Here is a 13,116-nt window from a genome sequence, read left to right on the forward strand (position 1 = left end):
GTCCTGCCACTGTAACACATTGACCAATCAACGTGTCTGTCTTTTCACACGTGACTTTTGCTACACCACGTGACTTTTGCTACAGTTCTTCCATGGCTTTGTAAAAAGAGATTTGTAAAAAGACTTAGTCTATTTGAGCTTTTAGAACCACAATTAATATAATTTACAGATGTGTCTACACACAGAACCGTGTACACACACAAATCTTTGTGTGCATGCACAAAACCATTTGCAGACACACAAATCTGTGCACACACGCACAAAACCATTTGCAGACACACAAATCTGTGCGCACACGCACAAAACCATTTGCAGATACACAAATCGCAAATACAAATCGCAAATACAAATCGCAAATACACAAATACGCATTTGCAAACGTTTTGATACAATAATGACCCCATAGTAACGTGACATTATAAAACAATGAAACGTTGAACTCGGATTTAAACACTATACCATTTAGCCTAATATATATTATTATATACTTTGCTATATTTATAGCACTACGCCTAAAGTCCCACACTTAAGAATGTAATTTAAGTCTGACACTGTCCCCAAATGAATAGCCTATGGAAAATCACTTTAGTTTTGGGCCACATCATAATGAATACAATTTTGATTTAGACTATTAGCCTTTTATTTGAATCTTACAAATACCAATAGGCCTACATTAAAAAACCTGTAGTCTGGATTTTTCGGACAAATATGAATCTACTGTGAGAAGCTTAACCTGCAAGTCTGCAGCGATGTCCGAACTGTGACAGCTGTCACCTGTCACGTCCCAACTGTAATCGCTTCTGATGAAAAGAAAGAAGCCCACAGTGAAATAATGTTGCAAACTGTGATTTTATAGAACGCTTTATTAAGAGCCAGTGTGTTTAGATCGCCAGGTAAAACCATTTGAGGTGAGAGCATAGAGTAGCGCTGCATACAGTAGGTCTAGGCTATTCAACATTTTCTGCATCAATAGCCTACCTGTATGCATGTGGCAAAAAGCCCCAGCGCGATGTTACAGTTCACTCTGCTGTAAGCCTTATGTCACGGCTTCGTTTCGTTCATTAACTTACTGATCAATAAGTTTACTTATTTAACGAGTTTCCTCAGTGAGAATATAGGCTATCGCTCAGACAATATAGTCAGGTCCGCGGGATTTCAAAATGTGTAGTTTCCTTAAAGGGCAGCGCTCTAAAAGCCGAATTTAAGCTGAAACTCTGAAACAAAAACTGCTCTGAGCAGGTTAGCCATGCAGAGTAGGGTCCAGCTGCAGCCCCGGAGACAAGTTACCCTGGCGTGACAACAACACCCAGGCGTGACGGAAGTAACTGTGGTGTGACGGACGTGATTTTTGACTATTTAGCTTCCATGACATGTCTGCTATGTCACTCATTTGCCCTAACCCTAACCACCCAGCTATGATGCCTGAACCTAATCCTCAAAACAATATAGGCCTAAATAACCGAAATTTATAGTAGCCTATCGGTCTGCGGTCTTTTTTATTGTTTGACGTGACGTACTCAAGATGGCCGCCGCCGTGTTCCGTCAATGTTCTATCTAACCTCTCCCTGTCCCCTTGCCCTAACCCTAACCACCCAACTGTGATGCCTGAACCTAATCGCCAAAACAATATAAATAACACAAACTTAGTATCGGTCTGCTGTCTTGTTATTGTTTGACGTTGTTTACAACTTAGAAGTTTATGACGTTGCAAAAATAAAATCTACAGGTAACGTCCGTCACACCACAGTTACTTCCGTCACGCCTGGGTGTCGTTGTCACGCCAGGGTGCTTGTCTCCGGGGCTGCAGCTGGATACTATTGGCCATGCAGCCTCTGTTACCACGGTGATCTAGCCAGGTAAAACGAGAGCCACCTTTCGTGATACTGAAAACTCTGGCTATAGACTCAACAGACCTTGCTCAGCCCTTAATCTCGCTTCGTAGTATACCCCTCTGCTGGATACTGTTATGATCATGTAAACACAATAAGGAAAAAGCAGTTTTCTCGTGTTCCATGTAAACATCATATCCAGAATACAATTTAAACTAGGATAGGATTTAGAGACAGTATACTCATGCTCATGTCCCCCCATTGATTACATTCACATGATAATCTCATGTATACTATGTCGTTATTACATATCCTTATTTTACACCATATAGTGACAAAAAATTTATAAATACACAAAGCAGCCACAGAATAAATGGGTTAGACTATATTTATTTACCTACAGACCCATTAGTTGTGAAAAAGGGTGTGAATGAAAATGTTTGTTTACCCTTTATCATATATAAAAATAGTTTCGGTCAAATGCTGGAATTATAGGATACAACATTCATGTCTGAGCTTGCCTTTGTGTCTTAAATAAATTGGATCATTAATTGATAACCCCCCCTCCCCCCTTCCCCCCTCCACTGCATTACTTTACTTCTAGATAATATAAATAACAAGCATATATAAAGCAATTGACAACAAATGAGATTTAAAAACAAATCTGCGTCCTTAAGCAGTAGAAATTAATTGCTATTAATTATGTAAAGGCCTTGGAGCAAAGAGCCAAAGGCAACCAGAACAAGGTCATGTTGTACTATAGTAGTTTAGGTAGTGGTGTGTTTGATATAAAATAAAAGCATAAAACCCTGCCGCCGTTAACATACTGCCATATAAAAAGGTAAATCATACAAGAGCTCTTACTATGTTGCTGTTTCTAAGCACATTTCTCCTTGACACACACAAACACATTCACACATTAACAGGCTTTCCCTTGGTTGCATCATCAAATGACCAGAGGCCACTAAAGAGAGTTGGTTCAATAAATTGTGTGAGTGTGTAAAAGTCTTTCTCCGTCTTTCTCAATTGCACGCGAGTGTCAACTTAAAAATATGTCTGCAGATGAAGATGTGAGATAAACTAAGATGCCACCTGAATACAATAAAAATGTAACCTGTAACCTGGGAACCCTGAAATACTAATGGGTCAAGTGTTTCTTAGAACTACACAAACAAAAACACACATACTCACAGGCTCACGACCCAATAAAGAAGCCCATCACATCAGTAAGAGCCTGGGGGAAGGATTTTACCTTTGCACATTTTACAAGGCGTAACCCATTAAGTCCCCCCGCCCCCAAGAGCCCATTTCCTCGTCATGTCTGAGAGTGTGAAGACTGAAGAGGGTAAGGATACTGTGTGTGTGTGTGTGTGTGTGTGTGTGTGTGTGTGTGTGTGTGTGTGTGTGTGTGTGTGAATGCACACTTTTGGAGGTCTAAATGGGACCACAGTGTGTTTCCATGTCCGTTTCTCAAAATATTGAGGGTATATGTGAAATGACAAGTCATAAACGTGGCAATTAAACTATCAACGCTTTGTTCCGGCTATGAGAATAACAATACATTTGGCCTCCCTTCACATAAAGAAAAAACATCACCTTTTGATTGTGACACTATAAACTACTGAACCTGAGTTCAGCTCAGCCGCATAATTGTGTGTCCGTATGTGTGGTCAAACCCACACCAACAATATTATAATAGGACCCAAGGCCTATAGTTCCACTGGTGAATCAATACATCTGGCAAAATGCAACAGCCACCAGGCCAAGCAGGCACACACAGACAGGAGCAAAAACACAGTTAATGGAAAAAAAACAGTGAAAGAAAATAGAGAGAAAGATATCAGTCAGAAATGATTATCTGGATACTAACACAACACTCTCACATTCGTTTCACACCTTGATCCCTTCATCGCTCGCTTCCTTGACTCTTTTTTTCCTTCCAATTTATCTCTCCACCTCCACCTTCTTCTTCAGTTTCTCTATATGTTTGAGAAACATCGTATTGCTAGATAGCATTGTCAGTGTCCACCCACTCTTTTCCCTCTGTTCCCTCTATTCTCTCTTAGTCCTTGTCTCCCTGTCTCACTTTCTCTCCCTTGCTCAGAACAAATGTCAAGTCAAATCCCAGCCTCTTCCTATTATCCATTCTATACCTTCCTTTTTTCCCCCACCCTTCCTGCTGCAGTGTACACGTTTGCAAGTGAGCTGCTGAAACAAAGCCCAAAAATTTTGAATATTTGACTTCTTATTGCTTTTTAGAACAGTTGATACATGTTCAACATCCAAAAGTGAAGGCTGCATTTGTTTTAAACCAGGGGTGTCCAAACTACGGCCCGCGGGCCAACTGCGGCCCGCGGCCCGCTTTTTATTGGCCCGCGGCCGATTTTAAAAATATAATGTAATATGGCCCTTTGAAAAAAATAAATAAATAAAAAATTTCTTAGTTAACCCACTAGTGCAGGGGTGTCAAACACTGATTGATTGGCCCGTGGCACATTTAAAAAATATAATGTAATATGGCGCTTTTCATTTTTAAATAATTTAAATGCACTCATTATATTACTGAGAAATATGTCCCATAAAAGAAAAAGAGCAACAAGCCCATCCCAGAGGACCCTGAATAATATTTTATTTTAAATTAATATTATTATGGAAAATCTATGTGTCCTTCTCCAATAGCTTCTAATTCATCTGACACAGTGTCTCCATTTTTTTTTTTCATACAAAATTCTTCAGATTTAGCCTCTTAATTTCCCTCTCAAAGTGCACCAGATTCATGCATTTCACTTTAAAAACTTAAAAAATCTCCCGGGGGGACATACCCCCGGACCCCCCTAGGAGGGTCGGGACCTCGGCTGGATACTATTTTCACCCTGCTGGACATTGGACGCAAAGGCAGAAAACACTGGGTGTATCATTGGCATATAAACAAGAGGGGAAATGTGTCTGTTTAATGTGCAAGGAAAGTGTTGCCGTGAAGAAGGATTACAATTTACGAAGACACTATGAAACTAAACATCAGAGCAGCTACATGTCCTGATAAATGTTATTTTTGCAAAGTGGCCCGGCCCTTCGTAGATTTTTCTGTATGTGGCCCTCAGTGAAAAAAGTTTGGACACCCCTGTTTTAAACTATAATACCTCTCTGTGTATAAAATATTTTCACATTACGCCAACCGCGTTGGGGTTCATTTCCATGCTAAATGTGTACAGTACATGCTATGACAGATGTTGAGGCTAGGAGATTTTTTCTGAAAAATTAATTGACCACTTATACACACTATCGGATATATAGTTTCCTGTTCCTCTACCTTATAAATCACACTCGGCTACAATGAAGTCTTTGAGACAATTTAAGTAAAGGAATTTAACCACAAACAACCCTTATATTAGCTGCAGAGAAGACTGTTCAATAGCCCTTCACAGTAGTGCTTCATTACTATTGGCTGAAAAATCAATAAGAGACTGCGACTGATCTCTAATTGGTTCCCAAATGGTGAATAAAACATGTGCAGAGATATGGATACAAATGTATGGCAGTAGAAAGTTCAGGATCAATTCTAATTTGAACTTATTTATTCATTCCAGCTCAGCTCAGTAGTATCGTAAATATGCACCTTGGCTGTTCTCCATTGAAAGCTGCAAATATTGCTTAACTCTGAGGTTTAAATTGACAGTGTTATTTGACAAGGATTGAGCCACTATAATACCTAAAATAACCCTATTATACCAGACATGTTTAAATACCAATGCATTATTATTCAGGGTGATATATTTTTACTGGTTAACCATGAACACACTACTTTTTTTAAATACAGTAAATAAAACACTGTTGCACTGGGTGGTGTGGTTGCACCGCAAGTGTATTAATATCGTTCTTTCATACAAAAACTGATCAAATTGAAAACGTTTATTATGGTGAGTGGCAGACACATTTCTTCCTGTATAAATTGATCTTATAAGACTCAAAATGTTTTTGATTGAAGAAAGCAATGTTGCTTACATATCCTCTATCACCAAATTTGAGTCCTCAGTTTAATTTTTACAGTCCAAAATCACAACAATTTATTTACATTTATCAATTTAGTCCTTACAAACTGAGCAACTGTGAACCATATCTGACTACATTAACAGACTCACATACACACTGCAAGCATTAGACCCACGCGAACACAGATCCTCCAGCCCTTCCAATACTGACGGCATTAATATTTTAAAGACAAGGTGGAACAAAGCGGCTACTGGATTGATTCCCATGACGGACACACTCGCTCATCTAGATACGAGACACACAGACACCCAGAGAGGCATGAAGAGACACACAAACACACCGTGGAAAATGAACTTGCATTTGCTCACTCGTGACACGGAGGCACACAGCTTGTGGCCTGAGAGGGATTTCGGAGCTGCTATTAAAAATTGATTAGCTGTCATAGAATCATTTTCCCCCAAGGTCAAGTCGCAATCTGCGAGCGTGCATTAGTGTGTGTGCAAAATGTTGGCTGCGGAGATGAAAGAGATGAAGAAGAAAAAAACCTCCCACAGTCCTTCATTGTCATTCCGAAATGGAGAAGAGCAGAGAGGGTAGGGATAAAGGAACGGTAAGGCAAGACTCATCCATATACCAGATAAGAGAGATGAGGTGAAGATGGGTTTTAGAGGGAAGAGGAGCAAAGAGAAAAAAATCTCCTCATATTAGCTTTCATAACAGCTTTAATAACATTTATCATCCCTCTTCAGATACAGTATATTAAATCGGACGCATCAGACAGCTTTGAGTAGAAGATGTAGGCTTAGCTTTGGGCCATATGACGTGGCTCATGTATTTGTGATCCAGCCTGGAACAATAAGAGTCCACAGCGATGCTGCTTCTGTGAGGCTGTAGCTTTGAACAACAGTAAATGCAAAGGTCAGCATGTCAACTTTCTCACAATATGATTACAATGACATGTTAATTTCTTAGTTAAACATATTTGTATGCTAATATTTGCAGGTAGTTGGTCATAAACCCAATGCGATAAGCCTTTGGCTTCTTCCGTCTCCCTTCGGACAACACAAAGTATGATGTATGAATATTTGCAAGAGAAAATTGTGTATTGTGTGGAATTGTCCGAAAGAATAATAAACCCAATGCCTAGTACTGCTTGAGTGGTAAAAGAGGTATTACAGTTAAACCTGTATAAAAACAAATGTCTCCATCTTACTGCAGTCCATCCAACGGCTGTTGAGATATTTTAGTCCCACATACCGACATTGCCAGTCACGAAGCCATCAAGCTATACTGTTGCTAATAAATGCAATAACCATCTTCTTAATTTGCCGTTATTTAGTGATAAACCAAAGCATTTGACAAGTTACACGCTGTATCAATTGGACAAGCTGATAAAACCAGTAATTTAAAACCAATCAGAATATAAGATGTAAGATATAACCGGTAATTAGAGTTGAAGATCCAAGGAAATGAGCCTTCTTCTGCCGTCCATATACTTTATGTCTGTGTAACTCTGCAGTTGGTTATCTTAGTGATAACACATACACGGCTTAATTTCCTTGACTGAAACACATCACCCACTCTCTGAATATGGTAATAAGCTAAGGCTTCAGCCTACACCTTTTCGATCAATACTATTTATAAGAAATCAATGTATAAATTAAGATGACAACTTTGTGTTTTTTTTTGTGTTTTTTATTTTTTTTACTTATGTATGTAATGTTGTGAATCTGTGTGATCGAAATAAACTGAAACTGAATGAAAGGATCCCAGCAGGCTGATTTGATTAAAGTGAGATGGAGTTTACCAGCAACATGTAGAGAAGCACTGTGTAAAGAAATGACAGAGGGGAGTGTGAGATATACAGACGCCAGTCAGACAGATCCAGTGAGGGATTCTATTTAATTTGACATCCCTTGATGGAACAAGGCTCAAATGTGTCTCTCTCTCTGTAACACACACACACACACGCATGCACACACGACGCACACACACAAACACACTCACACAGCAGTACATCTGACCTGTGTGGGTTGATTTCCCTCGGCTTGAGTTGATATGTCTCAATCTGTTTCCTGCCATATTAACATCGGGGAGAACACCAACCCCCCATCACACTCGCAGACAAGCCCATGTATTCTGTAGGATGGAAAGAATCGTACACACTGCCACCCGGGGCCTCCCCGCCTCCTTGACATGTTACATTGTGCACTATAATCCCGTGAATTTGTGAGCATGCAAGCCCAGGTACGTGTGTGTGTGTGTGTGTGTGTGTGTGAGTCTGAATGTGTGCAAATGCCATTTCAGTAGGGGGCTGACCCCCACAGCAGGTGACTTTTCTCTGGAGAAATGTCACCACAGCCATTTTCTTAGCATATGATTTTGTGCGCGTATGAGAGAGTGTGTGTGTAGGGTGTGAAAATGTGTGTGGTTGATTAGGGTTTTGGCAAGCGTAAATCGATTTCACAGGAGGCAGGCTTGTTGTTCTAATGCCAGTATATCTTCTCCCATGTCCTCTCCTTTTATTCCCCATTGCTGTCCAATTCCACAGCTATGACCACTTATGGGCAAGACTTTCAGAATGACTAGTTAAAGGATATTTGATAAGTTAAAGCCAGGATATAGTTTGCTTTTCGTAGCATAAAGCAAGGAATCAAAAGAAACACCTGACTCTATATCTCATTTGTTAAATCTGTACTCAACGAGTTGTGTTTTAATTGTGTACTATGTTCCAGAGCCAGGCTAGCTGTATTGTTAATACAGTATGTGAGTGTGAATCTGTCTCCCTGACAACTAAGGGGACATCTGTCACCTCCATATGGAGAGAAATGTAGATAGAGGCTCAATGGAGGGACAAAGTAAAATAACAAATAAAATAATCAGTTGCACAAAAAGACAAATAAAAAAGGAAACTAATATTTCTAGAGATGGAATATAAAATCTGGTCATGTGAAAGATAATTTTTTTTCACTTACAAGATATTTATTTTTCAAAAAAGCAGGAATACATATGTCTAACTGATTTAACTGTCACTTATTTTTAACATTTGTTAACTGAAAAGTGCTTTGTTTGATAGCAGAAAGAAAATAAAGGAAGCACGTAGCAAATATCACGAGTCAGACCTAAATCATATTAGTGTGAGTGTGTGGAAGAACAATAACTTCAAACATTTATTAATTATATGACTAAATGTTTGTGTCTTTCTGGATTCATTTCAGTAGGCCTATATTAGGTCACTTTAATACATTTCATTTCCCTCACAAACCCAATTGAATTGACAGGAGTGGGTAGGTTTGTCCTCTCATCTGGTAATTTAAATGTCACACAACACACACACACACATTTTCACAAAACTTAAAATGACAGTGACGGACAAAATTGCAACTTCATTGGTCGATTCCAGCCTTTGTTGCCCCTCTCTCCCCTTTTGTTTGCGTCTGCCTCTTCGCTTTCGACTATCCAATAAAGGCAAGAGAGAAGAAATGGTGACAAAAACCTAATATTGTTACACACATGCATTAAGACAACTCATGCCTTCATGCACACGTACACAAAAACCCAACAAGACATGTGTGGGCTCCCTTTCCTTGTCTATGGTACAGTAATGGACACCGGTGTTGGAAGTCTGTTTGATTTTGTTCTCATAGGCATTTGTTTTCTATCAGTGAGGACACATTGGCCTACACACACAGACACCTACACACACAGACACCGACACACACATTAAAACACACGCACACAGTTTGAGCGAGCCTCTCACTCAAATTGTGGAGGAGGGGGCACTAAAAACTCATTACATGGACGATCAATATTGCATACACTTGAGGAGCATGAAACCCCCCTTGCCCAGCATCCACAACACACACAAACACACATACACACACACACACACACACGTTTCACCAGATGACAGATGACTTTTGTCAGCCTGAGATGTGTTACCGTGGCAACCATTAGGCTACATTCCGGTATAGTACAGCAGGAGTTCACACAGACACACGCACACACGCATGCATGTTCTATCATAAGTATGCATGATAGAATAAAAACCTCATTGCACTTATCACCAATGCACAAACTAAAACTTTAAACTGTTTTAAAGGTACAATGTGTAATATCGAAATATGAGATTCCAGATTGCAAACCTCCCTTGGTAAACCCTCCCTTTCTAATAATTACAGAAGCTACAGTGGCCTTCGAGAAAAAAGCAAATTACAAAAAAAATGGCATCATCCACCACTGCCTCAAGTCTTTACACAATATTAAGTGATGAGGAGAAGATTTCATTATTTATATATTCTATTCTATAGTACTTATTCTTTGTCTTCCAACAGGTCCATTTCCCAAGGAGGAAACCGACTATATATACAAACGTGTAAAGCCGTTAAGTTAGTTCATTCTGTGCTACTGTAGATAACATGGCAGTGCAACATGGCTGCCTTCATGGACTTTGCCCTGCTTCTATGTAAATATAAAAGGCTCATTCTAAGGTAATTAAAAGAAACAACAACTTTTATTTTCAAGCAATTATGCACTAATTAAAACATACTAATGAATGTTAGATTCGAATTCCAAGTCTGTTCTGAAAAATGCCAACTATTCCTACACACTGTACCTTTTAACTTTCTGAAATAGTGACACATTCTTCAATATACGTATTTGTATAAAGTATTTGTGGACTTATGTGACTTACCTTTCCAAGCCCTGGGGTATCTTTGATTTTGTTGGCTGCGCGGAGAAGGCAGGGTGGAGCCGGGGGTGGGGCCATCAACAGTGCTGCGCTATAGTTGGTGGGGAACAGAGGGGGGTCACATGACGGGGATGGTGATGATGTCACTGGGGGGGCTGTCACTGCGGCGGTCTTCTGCTTCTTCTTCTTCGATGACAAGTTCAACTTTTGGGCAGCTCTGAGAGAGGAGAGCAGAGAGCAAAAAGAAAGGGTGGGGACACAAGGAGAGGAGCCGGTCCATCAATCGAATGAATATGTTAAAAGTATTCAGTCAACTTTATCATTTAAGTGTTAAGAGATGAGGAAGGATGCTGGCACATATGGGTCTAAAATTACACACTCAGAGTTTGCCAACCATGGCAAATATGCTAATTGCAGAATAGAATTTCATTAAACACCCGTCAACACAAATACACACACACACACACACAAACAAACACACTCACACAAACACACCCAAGCAAGCAACATCTGGATGCAGACTGATTCATTTGCTTTCTTGGAGCTCCATTAGCTGTGGAATTCTGCTCATAAAGAGCCACCAAATATTATATTTATATCAACCCCAACTATTCTGCACTCATGATTCCACTTTTCAGATTAGTTGATTTAAGATTTGGTGAACCTTTTTTGGGGGGGGGGGTTCCAAAAGTTTAAGGCTGACATGTTACAAAACAGCCGTGGCTAGTGAGAGACCTTTGTCACATTTCAGTTCTACAAGAGAGAGGTGAGAGTCCAATATATTATAAGAATGCAAAAAAAAAAAATTAATTCTAAAGAATTTTCAAGCATTTGTGTATTAGCACTCTGTTCTTTTTGCCATTCTAATCATTCTTCTCGAGACCCTTCAATTTGATGTAGGGACCCTTCGGTTATTGGGTGGTTATTTCTTGCTAAAGCTTGTGCAGCATTGAAGCATTTTGTCTATGCCCACTTGCTCGTTGGCCACAGTGGTGGCTTGTGTGTAAATTGAACAGAGACCGGCTAATCGGCCTCAGGAAATAGGTTTTTCTGCAGCTTGTTAAAGGAACCAGCAGGGCACACAGCTCAGAGGGCTGTGACTATACTGGAGTTAGGATTTATAACTCATTATATTTCATTTATGAATGTGAAAGGTCAAGAGTATGAGAGAAAACAGATGCTACAAGAGGCACAAGAGGGAGATCCTCAAATAACAACCACTCTGACAACGAGTGAGTCAAATAGAAACGAGAAATATCCTGCAGATAAAAATGATTGAAAGAGCTATGGGAGTTAATGAATCAATTTAATAAAGATGAGTGAATATGTTTCTTTCAAATCAAACAACTTAGACTAGCATTGGGTAATGTTGCTAAAGTATTTATTGAACTGTTGGACTCGAACATAGCTTAACAAAGTCATGTAAGCTGCTACCTCAGTATGCCACTGACTGTGTGTAACAGTTCCGGCCATACAGGGTCCACCTATATAGTCCTGCGTTCCAATACCTATACTATCTACTATTTAGTATGGTAGAGAAATTATTTAGTATGTCCCGATGCTTGTGGCCAGATTTAGTATGGTTAGAAATACCTGGATGTCCACTACATCCGGCCAAGAATTTTAGTGTTGAAATCAGCATCCAATTTGGGCGATTCTGACCCACAATCTAGTGCGCACCTGAAGTGTCATCACATCGGCGGAGCCTCCATATGAAAACAAACGGGGATGCGACGGTTATAAAAGCAAGAGGCAAGATCAAGGCGCAATTTTATGATGAAATAAATAAGTAAAAGTATGTCCCAATTGTATGCCTACGGCATCCTAACTAGATTATTTTTATCGTCAGATGTAGTATGTAGAATAGAAAAAAGTATGTGATTCAGAACGCAGGGCAAGTTTGTCTTGTTTTGATAAAACTTGTTTACTTTTACTTGAGTAGGATTTTGAATGCAGGACTTATGCCACTTTTCCACTGCATGGTATCAGCTCGACTCGACTCAACTCACATTTTTGGCGTTTCCACCGCAATTTCATGGTACCTGGTCCCTGCTAGCGGCTGTTTTTTTGGTATCGCCATAAGTCCACTACTACCAAGCATGATTGTCATGTAAACACGCCCAGCTCCATGCAAGTGTAATAGCTTATTATGTTCTTAATAACATCACCATTTACCAACATAATCATCACATGACTTTTAAATTGAGCACAATTGAGGTAGTTATTCATCTATTGATACTCAACTAAGGTGTTTAGTGTATAATAGCCTACATTGTTTTTCTTGCTAAAATCAACTGTATAAACGGTGGCTGAACAGAAAGATGAAAAGAGTTTAAGTGGGAGGGAACTGGGGGATAGCAGAAACAGTAAACCTGCAGGCAGTAATGCAGTATTAAAAGTGATTTATTGTCATTTGTAAAATATATTTTTTGTGTCTATGTTATTCCTTCTTTGATATTTATGAACCTGCAATTCGAACAAGCAGACTTCCTGACAATCTGAGTAACACACAGCAGCGATATTAACGATATGATAAAATAAAAGACCTCTAAAACTGCTCTGGCAGGGATTCCTGCTCTGTTCTGCTTTAATCTATCCTATCATATA

At 39.5% G+C, this 13,116-nt stretch overlaps 1 protein-coding gene across 1 annotated transcript in view; it reads right to left on the reverse strand.

The window, feature by feature from the left end:
* kif26ba (kinesin family member 26Ba) overlaps positions 1–13,116 on the reverse strand; it is a 90,878-nt gene that overhangs the window by 34,752 nt on the left and 43,010 nt on the right. Inside the window, exon 5 of the mRNA XM_080034121.1 lies at positions 10,513–10,726. Within this exon, the coding sequence (XP_079890247.1) occupies positions 10,513–10,726 (214 nt within the window). The remainder of the gene's footprint in view (positions 1–10,512; positions 10,727–13,116) is intronic.

Source organism: Ammodytes marinus (assembly GCF_949987685.1).
Source record: "Ammodytes marinus genome assembly, chromosome: 1".
In the NCBI taxonomy this organism is placed as follows: domain Eukaryota; kingdom Metazoa; phylum Chordata; class Actinopteri; order Uranoscopiformes; family Ammodytidae; genus Ammodytes; species Ammodytes marinus.